Source organism: Cavia porcellus, unplaced genomic scaffold (assembly GCF_034190915.1).
Source record: "Cavia porcellus strain 051 isolate PalLab524CR breed Dunkin Hartley unplaced genomic scaffold, mCavPor4.1 scaffold_26, whole genome shotgun sequence".
NCBI classification, from domain to species: domain Eukaryota; kingdom Metazoa; phylum Chordata; class Mammalia; order Rodentia; family Caviidae; genus Cavia; species Cavia porcellus.
The window spans coordinates 25,292,527-25,306,508 of NW_026947509.1; the positions used below are offsets into that span (position 1 = coordinate 25,292,527).

A 13,982-nucleotide genomic window follows, 5' to 3' on the forward strand; every position below is an offset into this window, starting at 1 on the left:
TACACTTGCAAAGGCCATAAATGGAGCGGGGGTCGAGTGCAATGTGAGCTTCAGCAACTAGACCGTGGCCCCGGATCAAAGGTCCTGGGGTGCCAGGAAGCTGAGCCTGCGCAGTCCCGCTCCCGCCTTGTTCAGGGCGGCTGCAGCGCGGGCTCGTCACACCGACGGGCTCACTAGAGGCGGGAAAGTCTTAGGTCGGGTCGCCACGTCCCTCCCTCCCTCTGCCTGCCAGACCCACCCGCCTGCCCACCAAGCGTGCTCTGCGACGCCTGGGCCGTGGGGGAGGGGACGAGAAAGGGCCCGCGAATCTGAGTCATCATCTCCAACCCCTTTCTCGCGCGCACTCCAAGTCTCAGGACCTTGGACCTGGGCACTCCTGCGAGGGGGCGCGGCGCCAAACCCGGGTCGCCAGCTCTGCCGAGTGTCAGCCCCTGGTCCACGCCGGCTCCGAAGCTGCTGGCTGGAGCGCAGTGGGGCCACGGGGTGCTGTTCGTTTCAAACTTGCTGAGTTGGTGTCCCCGCGCTGGGCTCTCAGCCCGGCTCCTCCCCCCACGCGGCCAGTGGTCGCGTCCGAGGAGCCTCGACAAGGCCCTGACTTCCAGCTCCCCGCGTCACTCAGCAGATGCACAGCGCCCCCGCCACAGGAGGAAAAGGAAGATTCTTTATTTCCCAGCAGGCCACGGGGTAGCTGGGCATCATGGGACTTGTAGTCACTGCTAGTGTAGCCAGGACCTGGGTAGAAGGGACAGGGATTTAGGGTGGGTGGGTGGGTGGGTGTGTGTGTGTGTGTGTGTGTGTGTGCAGGAACCCAGGCATGGAACGAATGGGATTGTGAATGATGGACAGAAAGACAGCGATGAGGCATCAGCGAAGCTGTGTGAAGAGGCAGTGGGAAAGGAAGATAAGGATGAGAAGGAGGACTCTCGCCTCAGCATATCTTTATGCAGCGCAGAAGGGAAGAGGACTTCATGCATGTTCCAAGGAGTCTGGTTAGCTTCTGAGTTTGGTGGGGTGAGAAGCGGAGCATCTGGACAATGGGCCTATAGGGTAGAAGGACAGTAGCACCTGTCTGCTTCCCGTTGCTGGCCTATTCGTTTGTTCTGTTTCCTGTGCTTGCTACATTGGGATCATTCTCCAAACTCGGAACCTCCTCCACCTCCGAGAGGCCCTGGAAACCAGACAGAGGGGTGAGCCAACTGTAGGGATGAGAAAGGAGACACTCTTAAAAAAGAACGAATTTCCTCCTCCCTCATTTCCTCTCACAGCCTCTTCAGTACATCCTTACACAGCTTCCTACACTCAGGGCACCTGATTCCCTTTCCCCACCCTTCGAGGACAATGTGCAAAGTCAGAAAGCTAGTTTCAATGTAGGTCCTCTTAATCTGTCCCCTGCCCCACTGTCTTCCCTTCAGTGCCAATGACCAAAATAGCTAGTGGAAAAATTAGCTGATAGTTAGCTGCTCCGTGCTCTCTTGCCTGTCCCCCCCCAGTACCTCCTGCAGCTCCTGGTAGTGCAGACTCTGGGTCTTGAAGCATCCTGGCTTTCTCCGGCTCAGCAACAATAGGGCATATGCTGAGACTAGCACTCCTCCTGTGATGAAGGCCTCAGCGCTGAGCTCGAGCACCAGCACGCCTGCATGCTACAGGGACACAGAACAGGATGCCGCATGGACCCAGCACCTGCTCCCCCTTGCGCTTCCTCTTCTTATCTCTTCTTGCTTCCTCCTCTTCCCCCATTCTCTTTCATTTGCCAGTACCTGAGAGCGGGCAGTAGAGGCAGGCCCCAGGACTGTCTTCATCACCTCCACCACCAGTGCAATGAAACCCAAGATCAGGTTGAAGATGTTGAGTATCATCATGGCCCGAACCTGTCAGTGAGCCAGGTCAGCCCTGTCCAGCTGATGAGGCTCATTCCAACCCACAAACTGTACTTGTAGCCCAGCTGTAAACAAAATTAGCTCTCTTCTTCCACATCCCAATAAGGCTATTAACCCTTTAACGTCTTGCTCTTCTTAGTATTTTAGGGTAGTCAGGATCAGACAGCTGAGAAGATTAGTGGTAGTTAGAGTCACTTATTTGCTAGACTGAGATTGTGTCAGTCTGTCTGTCTGTGTGTCTGTTGGGGGACGGTGGGAGGACAGTACTATATTCTCGTCCCCTCTCACCTTCCATAGGCGAGGTGCTCTTCGAAGCTCAAGGGTGACAATTCCTGTGAGGAGACCCTGAATGGTAAGAAGAGCAAGTGTCAAGCTCTAGTTCCACTAGGAAGGCGCCCCCCACCCCCAGGGACTTTCCTTCCACCCTCCCTTGTGGCAGGTCTTACTGAGGCACCAGGTACAAGTGGTAGCACTGTGGCCATGTGACAAGCAGAGTTCACGCAGGCGACTGAGACAGCAAAGGGCACCACAGCTACTGCCAGCCACAGCTGACTCACCTGGAGGCCAGGGCAAGGTAACTGGGGAGAACCATCAAGGACTCTCTTTCCTTCTTAGAGCCCTTGCCTCTCATAGAGATCGGGGATTGGGATGAATGCATGATAGGAACGAAGACAGTCAACCGAAGGCAGTGGAGGAAGAGATATTTAAAAATTAAACACTGTTTAAATTTGTTCTGCCTCATGTTGTAGTTTACTTACCTGTTATGTTTTCCTCACATAACAGAAGCTACTTGGAGATTGAGGGTCTTGCCTTGCTTATTTCTGTATTTCCTCCCTCTTCCCCCTGCTTGGAACCTAATGGTTTCCAGCACATGATAGGTGCTCCCTGAATAGGGATGGAACCGAACTGGGTGCATGCTGAGACCTGGAGTAGGGCAGCCTGGTCTCACCGCCAGCACCAAGAGATGTCCACTTTGCCTGTGTCTTGCCCAGTGCTGTAGCTTTTCCAGACGAAGACTAGGCCTCTCCTGTTCTTGCTGAGCAGCTGTGTCCTCCATGGGGACTCTCTTGACCACAAAGCCTGGAAAAATTCATTACAAGGTTTTTCAGGAGGCAGGCATTAAGAAGAGACACAAGGTTTCTTTTATTTATCCCCTGCCCACTTCCAGTATGCAGGAAGTTGAGGCCCAGGGCCTTATACCTACCTAGTCTGAAGCAGCTCCTCCAAAGGGATGAAACCTTGCTGTGTTCTGGGACTCCTTAGGGGATAGAAAATTAAGAGCAGACAGCAAACTAGTCCTGGCAGAGGAATGCTGTCAGGGATGGGGTGTGGTGGGGCAAAGGTTCCAGTGAGGGCCTAAGGATACAGGAAGAGGCTGGCATTCACCAGCTTCAGTTCACACAGACCCCAGCACTGCCTCACTCTGTTCCCATTTCCTGTTGCCCCATTTTTCCTCATCCTGGGCTCTTGTGGGTTCACTTACCTCACCCCTATGGACACTATCACACTGGATTTGTTTCCCCTTATTTTCATCTAATCCTTTTCTTTTTGACTTCCTTGTCAAATTACCTGTTCTGCCCTAATGCAATCCTATATTACTGCCTAGATTTCTCATTACTATTTGCCACTTTGTTCCCAGACCAGGTAAGCTTTAATGCCCTGGCTTTCTGGAAACTTACTCTCTAGACACTTTCTCCTCTTTTCTTCTTTTCTTGATGATTTACACTGAAGTGAAAGCTGGTTAAGTGGATGGGGAGCCCTGTAAGCACTGGAGATTGTTTATGACTCAGTGATAACTTGCACTTAGACATGTACAGAATATGGTCCCCAAATGGTGTCTTGGGAAGGATGCTATTACAACACTATTTCTGAGCGAATAGGTGCTTTATGGCCTAGGCGAGAATCTCAGCTCTGCCATTTTCCTAGTTGTGTGGTCTTGGATACATTATTTTAACTATCTGAACCTCGGTTTGTTCACTAATAAAAGGCAGGTAACAATGTGCTATGGATGGGTTGTTAATAACCATTAATGGTGCCGATGAGGTCATTCTGATGTGCCTGACTCTGATATACTAAAAGGCTTATTCCCAAGTTGAGCTGGGGACATGATTTCTCCAGTAAGAAGCAAAACCAGCTGGACCTGTATATATACTCTGTAGAACAAAGGAAAGGCCATCTGCAGAGTCTAATGTCTAGAGACAACAAACCTATGCTCAAGTCCCGGATCTATATGGATGACCTTGAGCAAGTTACTTAATCTGTTTCCTTATCTATAAAGAGAAGTTAATACTAATCTCAAGAGGTTGCGTTGAGTATTAAACGAGAAAACACATATGAACCAGCTGAGCCCAACACCCAGCACTTAAGTGCTCAGTAAACGTTAGTGGCTATTATTATTTAGCTACTGTGGATAGGCGAAACTCACCCAGAAGACCCCTGGGAGTGTCAGAACACAGGCTCTCGGAAAGCAAGTGGTTTATTCTTATACTTTTACCCCACTCAGCATTGGGCAGGTGTTACTGAAACATTCCATCCACTCTCCTTTCCTGGATCATGGGAATAATATTTTAAAGGGATCTACAAAATTGTTGGGTGCCTACTCCCCCCTCCTCGATCCCTCTGTGGATTAATTTAATGGCACTGTGATTTGTTGGGCCCCTATTGAGATTCCTGAACTTGCAGGCCAGTGGGGTGACTCTTTGAAGCCTCATTTTTCTTACATGTAAATACGAATTATATTAGAAGGTTATTGTAAGGAGTACGGGATATTAAATGTGAACAGGTATTCCAGTAAATGGTTATTAAATCCGAATATACTATTACAAGCTTGCGACCACCGTCCAGACTACCATCTCCTCCTCGAGGGAAAGTGTCCCCCTCCCCCGTGCGTGCAGCTCCCGCGGTGCTAAGCACAGTGCCTGGTCCTCGGTAAGGACTCAGTAAATATTTGTTGTATTGAAAAGCCGTTAAAGTATCTTAAAGAATGGAAACCAGAATTCGAGAAGGAGCCAGAATTGTTTATCAAGAACAGAAAGGACCGAAGAGTAACTTTAATAATGTTTCTTATACGGCAGACATTAACTATCTCTATAATCGCCCCTCCTCCTCCCCAAAAAGAGAGACAGAAATTGTAAGGGAGAGGCTTTGAGATAAAACCCCAGGAAGAACTTCCCGAGTCTGTGCGTGTCGGGGCAGAAGCGGCGGCCGCGCCAACCCCTTCCCTGGTATGTCCGGGTCTCGGCGGGAGGGGCGGTCCTGCTCGGAGGCTGGGGGAAGGACGAGATGACCTTTCCAAATCTCTTCCAGTCTCGGGTTTGAATCGTCTGGGCGCCCCACCCCCGCTCCCTCCCGCCCTCCCTCCGACAGCGCCCCCAGTCTCCAAACTGCGCGCACCCCGCCCCTGGCGGCCGCCTCGCGCGGCTCCCGGGGTCCCCAGCTCCCTGTCCCCAGAGCCGGAGCCGCGCTCCCGCGCGCTCGCAACCCCGCCGCGCCGCCCCCCGCATGCTAATGGCCGGGCCGCCTCCCGCCGCACACAATGCGGGCCAGGGCCGGGGGCGGGGGGACCGGGGAGGGGGCGGGGGCCGGGCCGGGGGCGGGGGGGCCGGGGCCCGGCGCATCTCCCCCGGCCCCACGTAACGCTGACGCCCGCGCCGCCGGCCCGCCGCCCGCCGCCGCCGCCGCCGCCGCCCGCTCCGCCGCCGCCCGCCCGGAGCTCGTGAGTAGCCGCTCCCCCCGCTCCCGGCACCCCCCCGTCCGCCGCCCGCCCCCGCCCTCGCCCCCTCCCCCCCCAAGGGGGGGCCGCTCCGCGCGCCCGGCTCGGAGCAGGTGCAGGGGGCGGGGGCGGGGGCGGGGGAGGGGCGCCGGCTCGGCCCCGAGCAAACTTCGCCCAGAGCTCCTGGGGGGGTGGGGTGGGGGTGGCGGCCTCTGAAGCCTGGAGAGCTAGGGGGGCCCCGAGGGAGGGGGGCCAGGTGGGGGAGCCGGGGGAGCGGACACCAAAGGGGAAGGGCCTGCGGGGGTGGGTTGGGGCGAGGGGGGGTAGCGAGCGTCTTTGTAGGGGCCCGAATGCAGGGCGCGAGGGCCTGGGGGTGCGGGGCGCTGGAGCCGCGAGCCTGGGAGGACGAGCGCCCCCCGGCCCAGGTAGGGCCGGTGGGGTAGGGGGAGGGAACCCGAACTCTCTGGGAGTGGGGAGGGGAAAGGAGGGGAGAGGATGGGGGGTGCTTCCCTCTCTGCGTCCCAAACAAAGTGTCACAAAGAGCTCGGCCCGCGGCAGCAGCGGAGGCGGCTGTAACTCAGCTTTTGTTCTCCTGGCCGGGGTAGCAGAGTCCTGGCCTCCCTATCTCACAACCCTGCCCCCCATCGTCCTTCTGGTTTATCTTCCCTGGGAGGGGTCTGGGGTGCTGCTGAAAGGACCTCTCATGAGGGATCACAGGTCTTACCCTACTTACCAACTGATTTCTGGGAGGGGGATTTTCCCAGAAGCTCGATTGCCCACCCCCTATCTTGCCCCCCCCACCCCCTGTCTGAAGATCGATGCTTACGTCAGCATTAGAACTGACTTTTCTCAGGTCAGCTCCAGTTAAGGGAAATTAAGCTTCATGTCCCCCTTCTTCAAATCTAGGTCCTCCAGAACTTTCAGAATCAGGGTCAAGTTAGGACATGCCTCGGGTAAGAGTCATCATAGTAGGGTGGCAGCAGGTGTAGCTTCTTGTCATCTCCTGCTGTACATTTGGAATCCATGACTGAGCGTTCATGCCCCCGACTCACTGTAGTGAGGACAGAGGGAAGGAGGCTTTTTGTCAAGAATTCAGTGTAGGGTGGGTTTGGAGGAGCTGATGAGCAAGGTTTAGAGGGCATAGAGAGACCATAGAAGTGAGCTGTTGACTGTGAGTAGAGTGGTCTTGACTCTAGATCACCTGAGAAACTCCTTTCCTGTTTAATCCTTTCTAGCACAGTGGTCATCATAATTGTTAGCAGATTTGGAACGTGTAGGATTCACAGTGGGGAAAACATCAGGTGTTACAGATGAGCAGAGACCAAGGCCTAGTTACCGCAAGTAGACCTCAGAGATCCTGAACCCTTGCCTCTTACATTTTGATTTTAGAAACTTTTAAACCACAAGGCTGAACCCACACAATCTTGTTGGTTCTTCATTTACCAGATGCTTCTGCGTACCTGTCCTTGTTTATAATTTTCACCAAATGTCCATCTTTTTTCATTGAGGGTTGATGGTTCATACCCTCGTGCCTACCGGTGTTCCTAGCCTGTAAGAGTAGTTGCACTGTTGCTTTGGAAATATTCTGATTCCTATCTTTGGCCCTATAACTGTGTAGAATCCAAATAAGGGCAAGATAACCCCTGATTCCCAGTGGGGATGGAAAGTAGGTCAGTGCTACTGTCTGGCCAAGTCTCGTGGATGGTGTTTAAGACCCGAGTGCAGAGAACTCAGTGATTATTGTCCACTGGCAGTACATGTGTGACTTAGGTTCCAAGCCAGTTCATAGAACCCCAGACCTTGGCAGAGCTCTCCCCACCTGAGATCGGGTGCCCGGGAATCTGACTTGGTGTGGAGAAACTGAGGCAGTCTTCACTGGGCCTGTGAGGGATTTTCAGTGGATTTTGTTGATTTTAGGCTGCCTTCTGGGGAGATTTTCCTGCTGGGAATTCTGCTGCAGTTTGGGTCTTCTGTATCACTTTGAATCCTGGAGTCTGCTGCGAGTAAAGTGGGTTTTTGTTGGTGGGGTGTGTGTGTGTGTGTGTGCTGGGGAGAAGCTTTGCTCTGTTCTTGCTCTTTTGATTTGGAAATGAGGCCAGCTTCCCCGTGAGGTGTTTTGCTTGCTGTCCTGCAGGCAGTTTTAGGGGCCCTAGAATTTTCTGGGAATCAGAATATGTGCCCATAGGTTAGTCAGCTATGACCATGCAGTATTCCCAGCCTCCCTCCTCCCCCCTTCCCGGCCATCTGCTTCCTCTGAATATACCAGATTGGCTGTACACCAGGATGTTCCGGGAATCCCCAGGAGAGCAGCAGAATGTGATGAACCCAAATACGATGCCTCAGTAACTCATTCCAGGATGTACAAACTGTAACTGTCAGGACACTCCTTATAGCTAATTAAAAATTTCCTACTTTCAGCTATTTTCTATTACCTCTATTTTCAGTGACATCCAAAAGGCCAAAAGAATCCCTATGGCACCACTTCCCCCCCCCCCTCCTGGTTTTTTTTTTGTTGTTGTTGTTGTTGTTGTCGTTACCATTTAAAAAAAAAAAAACTAGCTTTTCTCAGTGCTTTATTTGTGATGCTAAAGTGGCAAACGTGACCCCTCTAGCACTTCATAGCTCTATCTATGGTACTGAGGTGGCCAAAGAGGCTTTTCTGGTAGCCCACTGCTCTCTCCATGGTACTGAACAAATGACCATATGTTTTAACATACATCTCTGGGGTCTGGAAGAGTCTTGGACTTAGAACTATGACACTTCTAAGCTGGAAAGGACCAACAGTATAAATTAGTGTAACCCCCTTATTTTACAGATGAGTATCCTGAGAGGTTAAGGGATTGAAGTTGCGGGGGCTGTTAATGGGTAGACTGGGCTTACTACTTTCATTCACCTTTCATGAAACCTGGCTAGCTCTTGGCTCCAGGAAGGGAGTTTATTTGGAGGCCAGAGGATGAAAGGATCCTTGAATTTGGAGCTGCAGAAATATACATATCTTAGTGGAGGCAGTATAGTGACCCTTACACAAGGACATTTAATTAATGGTTAAAAATACTCCCAAAGCCCAGATTCTTAATGTAACAGATACTCTTCCCCTCATGGAATCTAACTACATTGCTAAATGTTCAAAATTAGGCAGCTTTGAACCCCCAGAGCCTTTTCTTTGCTAAGAGGGCAGACCCCTTGCCCAGTTCTCTTCTAGTAGAGATCTGTAATCAAAGTAATGCTTGAGTCCTTTTCTTTCTTAGTAACTCATTTGGTTTCATAATGCCTGTTGTGGGTAGTTCTTTATATTTCAGATATCTTACACAGGCCAAGGTGTGCACTTGGAGTGGGGGATAGGCCTACATTCGTGCAGCCCTTGTACAGTTTGAGGGAAGGAAGGTACATTGGATGGCTTCTGTCACTCTCCCAGGCCTGTTTCCATTCATTTTAATTTTGGGGTTGCTTCTTAGTCCAGAAGCTGACCTCTGCTGCTGCTTAGAATTGGGACCCCCGCCCCCTATCTTCTTCCTCTCAGTGTTCTTCCCTAGCTCTGGAGCTCTGCACATCTCAGGCCTAGGGAATTTTAGCTGGAGCATTTAACCCCTTCCTGCTCAAAGTATGTACTGAGCCCTATCTGTGCAGATGGCCCAGCCCCGCCCCCCGTCCCTCACTCCAGCCTCTTGAGCTCAGAGCCAGTGTAATCCTCCTCTTGTGTGAGGAAGCCTCTCCCCTGCAGAGAGGAGGAAAGCCTGCTTCGGAACAGCTCTGGACAAAGGGGCTGAGATGCCCCATCAAACTGCAGGCTCTGAGGTTTGAAATGGGAAAAATCCTAGAGAGTATTTGCAGTTTTTAACCCTTTGCTCAGGCTGGCAGTGCCCCTTAACTTCCACTCCTCCCCCAACTCTCTTCCTTCCCTCTTTGGCTGTCTCCCCCTCCATACCCCTCCCCCTCTGTCTGTCTCCAGACTCTCTGCTGCTGGGAGGTGTTTCTCTCCCATGCATGAATGAGTCTCTGTAATGAATGGAAATGAATGGATCAGGAATCCAGGCGGAGAGGGAGGGAGAGTGAGGGGGAAAGACCAAAAGGGTAAGGACAGAAACAAGGACAGTGGAACCTGGAAAGATGTTTGGCTGGTTGGTCAGTTAAGGGTCTGAGAGTGACCGGTCTCACCTGGGCAACCGGGGAGCATGGCAGCAAGCTCTCCTCAGTTGCTTATCAAGGTGCACAGCTCCACCCACATGGAAGAGGGGTACACTGTGATACCGTACCCCCACTCTGGTGGTGGTAGTGTTCTGGACCATGCATTTAAAATGTATAAGGGGGAAGAAATCTTGATCATCAGGATAGGTTTTGGAGTTGGCAAATCAAAGGGTGCTGTTTTTAAGGACAGAAACTCCCTTCAAATAGGAAGAAGAGAAGTTTCAGGAATACAGGGTGCTAAGAGTATGGAACTTAGGGTGACTCTTACCCCTGATGCAAATCAGGGCTCATCTCTCTTCCAACTCCCTCTCTTGCTTTTAGCTCCTCAGCACCTGTTGCCTTCACTAGCAGCTTTTCCTCCTCGTCCCTCGTCCCTGCACTCCCTAGAACCAAAGAATGTGAAGGGGTCCATGGAGGTGAGTGGATCTCTGCCCTGAACCCCGGAATACCTATCGAGCACTTAACCCAGCCTTCCCTTCCCTGCCTTCCTGTTTTTCCTGTCTATTGTGAATTGTCTCCTTGGCCCCAACACTCATTGCCCTCCCATTCCTTGGCTTCTGAGGTGAGTAGTGCCAGCTGTCCTGGGTCGGCCCCAGCCTTCCTTCCCTGGAGTTCTAGCCTTTGCTGCCTTTGCTGACTCCACAGAGCAGCCTTCTCCAGCCTTTGCTCCATGCTCACCTTTTTTCCACAGGGCTCACGTCCCCGTGTCCCCTGCGGCCACTTAGCGCCGTCACCCCCTGCCTTCGACGGCGAACTGGATTTGCAGCGCTACTCCAACGGGCCCGGCCTGAGCGCGGGGTCTCCCGGGATGGGAGCGGTGGGCTGGTCTGAGAGCCGCGCAGGCGATCGGCGCTTCCCTTGCCCTGTGTGCGGGAAGCGCTTCCGCTTCAACTCCATCCTGGCCTTGCACCTGCGAGCGCACCCTGGTGCCCAGGCCTTCCAGTGCCCACACTGCGGCCACCGCGCGGCGCAGCGGGCTCTGCTGCGCTCACACCTGAGAACGCACCAGCCTGAGCGTCCCCGGAGCCCCGCGGCGCGCCTGTTGCTGGAGTTGGAGGAGCGCGCCCTACTGCGCGAGGCCCGACTGGGGCGCTCTCGAAGTTCGGGCGGCGGCATGCAGGGCGCCCCCGCCGCTGAAGGCCTCGCCCGGCCTCAGGTCCCTTCGTCGTCTGCCTTCCGTTGCCCTTTCTGCAAAGGCAAGTTTCGTACCTCCGCGGAGCGTGAACGCCACCTGCACATCCTGCACAGGCCCTGGAAGTGCGGCCTGTGCAGTTTTGGCTCCAGCCAGGAAGAGGAGCTGCTGCACCACAGCCTGACGGTACACGGGGCTGCTGAGCGCCCTCTGGCGGCTGCCTCCGCGGTGCCCCAGCCTCAGCCTCCCCCACAACCTGAACCCAGATCAGTTCCTGGGCCGGAACCGGAGCCGCCTGAACGTGAGGCTACCCCTGCCCCGGCTCCTGCAGTTCCAGAGGAGCCCCCTGCGCCTCCGGAGTTCCGTTGCCAAGTGTGTGGCCAGAGCTTTACACAGTCCTGGTTTCTCAAGGGCCACATGCGCAAGCACAAGGCATCCTTCGATCACGCGTGTCCTGTGTGTGGTCGCTGCTTCAAGGAGCCCTGGTTCCTTAAGAACCACATGAAGGTGCACGCCAGCAAGCTGGGCCCTCTGCGTACCCCGGGGCCTGGCTCAGCGCCTGCGCGGGCCCCCCAGCCTCCTGATCTGGGCCTGCTGGCCTATGAGCCACTGGGTCCTGCACTCCTCTTGGGCCCGACGTCCACTGCAGCTGAGCGCCGTGAGCCCCCCAGCCTCTTGGGCTACCTGAGCCTCCGAGCTGGCGAAGCCAGGCCCAATGGTGAGGGTGCTGAGCCTGGGGCTGGCCGTGGCTTCGGGGGATTCCGTCCACTGTCGTCCAGTCTCCCAGCCCGGGCTCGCCGACACCGCACAGAGGAGCCAGAGGAAGAGGAGGAGGCAGCTGCAGTGGAGGCTGAGGAGGAGAGCTGGACCCGGGGCAGGTCACTGGGCCCTCTGGCTCCCCTGCACCCGCGCCCCAGTGAGGGCACAGGGCACTCCACACCTGCTGTTGCTGCCCAGGCAAGATCGACAGCCACGCAGGGTATGTAGGGACTCTCCTTTCTAGACTTTCCTGAGTCTCATTATCTTTGTCTTTGCTGCCACCACCTCTGGCTTCCTTTAAAAAGACCCACTTGGATCAGAGATACAGCTCAGTGGCACAGCACCTTCCTGGCAAGTGCGAGATCCAGAGTTTAAAATTCCTGGTACCAAAAAAATTAAACAAAAATTGAATACTCCCTGCTCCCCAGGGAGCATCTTCTGAGGCAACTCACTCTTAATTTACAAGAAATTCAGCCACTCAGGTGCCTGCAAACCAGAGCTCCCAGGGTGGCAGTCAGGCTGTGAGGTGGACATGGGGTATGTGGCCTGGACAGGGCAAGGGGATCCCTGTAACTTTCTCTCAAACTGTGTATTGCAGAAGAAAATGGTCTGTTGGTTGGAGGGACCCGACCTGAAGGGAGCCGGGGTGCCACTGGCAAGGATTGTCCTTTCTGTGGAAAATCTTTCCGCTCAGCGCATCACCTCAAAGTACACCTTCGAGTGCACACAGGTGAGGGAGGTGGCTTCTGCGGGGGTGGGGCTGGAGGGAGGCCCAGCAACCTTCAGAATGGTTTGATGAGATGAGCTGGGAAATAGTCTATTAAGCAGAGCCAGTGGGAGAGAGAGCATCTTGTTCCTGATGTGAGGATGGTCTGTAAACTCAGTCAGATGCGAGGGGCTGTGTGTGAAAATGGTAACTCTGTGTTATCTCACTTCTCCCCAGGTGAGCGCCCCTACAAGTGTCCACATTGCGACTACGCAGGCACCCAGTCCGGCTCACTTAAGTATCACCTGCAGCGTCACCACCGTGAGCAGAGGAGCAGTGCAGGCCCAGGGCCGCCCCCTGAGCCGCCACCCCCTTCCCAGCGGGGTTCAGCCCCGCTGTCTGGAGCTAAGCCAGCTCAGCAGCCTTCTACCTGGGTGGAGGGGACCGCAAGCCCACGAGCCACCGGCAGTACTGCTCCAGGCTCCCGTCGGAAGCCCGCCAGCCCTGGGAGGACCCTGCGCAATGGGCGAGGTGGTGAGGCTGAACCCCTGGACCTGTCCCTGCGGGCAGGCCCGGGAGGTGAGGCTGGGCCAGGGGGTGCCCTCCACCGCTGCCTTTTCTGTCCTTTTGCCACTGGAGCCCCTGAGCTCATGGCTTTGCACCTGCAAGTGCACCACAGCCGCCGGGCCCGGGGTCGCCGGCAGCCCCAGGCTGATGCATCTCCCCCCTATACCCGAGTACCATCAGGAGAGACCCCTCCCAGTCCTGCTCTGGAAGGCGAGGAGGGCCCTGGGCTAAGATCCGGAGAGGCAGGCCTGGGGGGTCAGGAGCGGTAGGGAACCCTCTTAGGGGTGATTAGCTTAGTGAGCTTTCCCTGCAGGAGCAGGGAAGCGCTAGAGGTAGTTGGGTAGAGCAGCCAGCAGGGGCAGCGTGGGACCCACATCCCAGCCCCAGGCCGACCAGAGGTGGAGGGGCAGCAGGCGAAGGAGGGTGGGCAGGCGGTACCCACCCAGCCCATGGGAGTCACAGTGCCTTAGAAGTGGCAGAGGTGAGGGTCAAAGAACGGGGTCCCAGGGCTGGCAGAGAGGGTTGTGTCCCTGTTGAGGAACCACTCTGCCAGTTTTTGCTGGTCCATAGGCCTGAGAGTTTATTTTTGTACAAGGGGGTGGGGGTGGGGGGCACTGTACCCTTCTAGCCCCATCAGGGGCCCTGTAGACGTTGCTATTTTTGGTACGATTCCTGTCATCCCTGTCACAGAGTCGTGTCCCCAATAAACAGGTGTCTTGAGGCACAGGGCCCTGTGTCTGTCTGCCTGTGTCTTACTCCCTTCCTTGGTCTCTTTTACCCAGGAAACTGTCACCTGGCCACGTACCTAGTTACCACTCAAAAGAGCCTGGTAAGAAACACAGAATCCTGGGTCCCAGGATTGGGTACTCTGGTATACTTGGTACTCTGGCTAGAGCCTAAACACAGGTAACAAGTAGCTTAGGGAGTTTTCATGCACCGTGGCCTGAGCACCCCATTGGAGAACTGCTGGGCCCCAGATTGTGTATGACCAGCTCAGCCTCTGGAAGTGGGTGCAGTGCGGGAAGAAAAGCTCCAGAGTTCATC

The 13,982-nt window shown here is 54.7% G+C and overlaps 2 protein-coding genes across 7 annotated transcripts; one reads left to right on the forward strand and one right to left on the reverse strand.

Annotated features, from left to right (window-relative positions):
- Positions 1–641: 641 nt before the first annotated feature.
- On the reverse strand, positions 642–4,155 carry Tmem253 (transmembrane protein 253). 2 transcript variants are annotated; one of them, XM_003474521.5, is made up of 8 exons: positions 3,082–3,884; positions 2,827–2,957; positions 2,324–2,434; positions 2,166–2,222; positions 1,758–1,868; positions 1,494–1,640; positions 1,066–1,168; positions 642–732 (listed from the first exon to the last, which is right to left on the reverse strand). In XM_003474521.5, the coding sequence occupies exons 2-7, from the start codon at positions 2,932–2,934 to the stop codon at positions 1,088–1,090; spliced, it is 615 nt and encodes a 204-aa protein (XP_003474569.1). In that variant the 5' UTR covers positions 2,935–2,957; positions 3,082–3,884; the 3' UTR covers positions 642–732; positions 1,066–1,087. The 2 variants fall into 2 exon arrangements, with proteins under 2 accessions (XP_003474569.1, XP_063093003.1); XM_063236933.1 differs by lacking the exon at positions 1,758–1,868 and having other exon boundaries at positions 3,082–4,155.
- A 772-nt stretch (positions 4,156–4,927) lies between these two features.
- Positions 4,928–13,666, forward strand: Znf219 (zinc finger protein 219). Of its 5 annotated transcripts, none has more exons than XM_063236931.1 (5): positions 4,928–5,101; positions 10,096–10,190; positions 10,466–11,885; positions 12,264–12,395; positions 12,609–13,666. In XM_063236931.1, exons 2-5 carry the CDS (start codon positions 10,185–10,187, stop codon positions 13,205–13,207), a joined length of 2,157 nt encoding a protein of 718 aa, XP_063093001.1. In that variant the 5' UTR covers positions 4,928–5,101; positions 10,096–10,184; the 3' UTR covers positions 13,208–13,666. The 5 variants fall into 5 exon arrangements, with proteins under 5 accessions (XP_063093001.1, XP_063093000.1, XP_023422683.1 ...); XM_063236930.1 differs by lacking the exon at positions 4,928–5,101 and adding an exon at positions 5,223–5,592; XM_023566915.2 differs by lacking the exon at positions 4,928–5,101 and adding an exon at positions 6,579–7,597.
- Positions 13,667–13,982: the final 316 nt, after the last annotated feature.

Excerpts from the sequence above, each read along its gene's own strand:
- Tmem253 (XM_003474521.5), bottom strand. The coding sequence starts at position 2,934 with ATGGAGGACACAGCTGCTCAGCAAGAACAGGAGAGGCCTAGTCTTCGT. Across the intron at positions 1,869-2,165 it reads GAGCACCTCGCCTATGGAAG|GTTCGGGCCATGATGATACT; the intron begins GTGAGAGGGGAC and ends GCTCACTGACAG. Across the intron at positions 1,169-1,493 it reads ACTACCAGGAGCTGCAGGAG|GGCCTCTCGGAGGTGGAGGA; the intron begins GTACTGGGGGGG and ends TCTGGTTTCCAG.
- Znf219 (XM_063236929.1), top strand. The coding sequence starts at position 9,762 with ATGGCAGCAAGCTCTCCTCAGTTGCTTATCAAGGTGCACAGCTCCACC. Across the intron at positions 11,886-12,263 it reads AAGATCGACAGCCACGCAGG|AAGAAAATGGTCTGTTGGTT; the intron begins GTATGTAGGGAC and ends TGTGTATTGCAG. Across the intron at positions 12,396-12,608 it reads ACACCTTCGAGTGCACACAG|GTGAGCGCCCCTACAAGTGT; the intron begins GTGAGGGAGGTG and ends ACTTCTCCCCAG.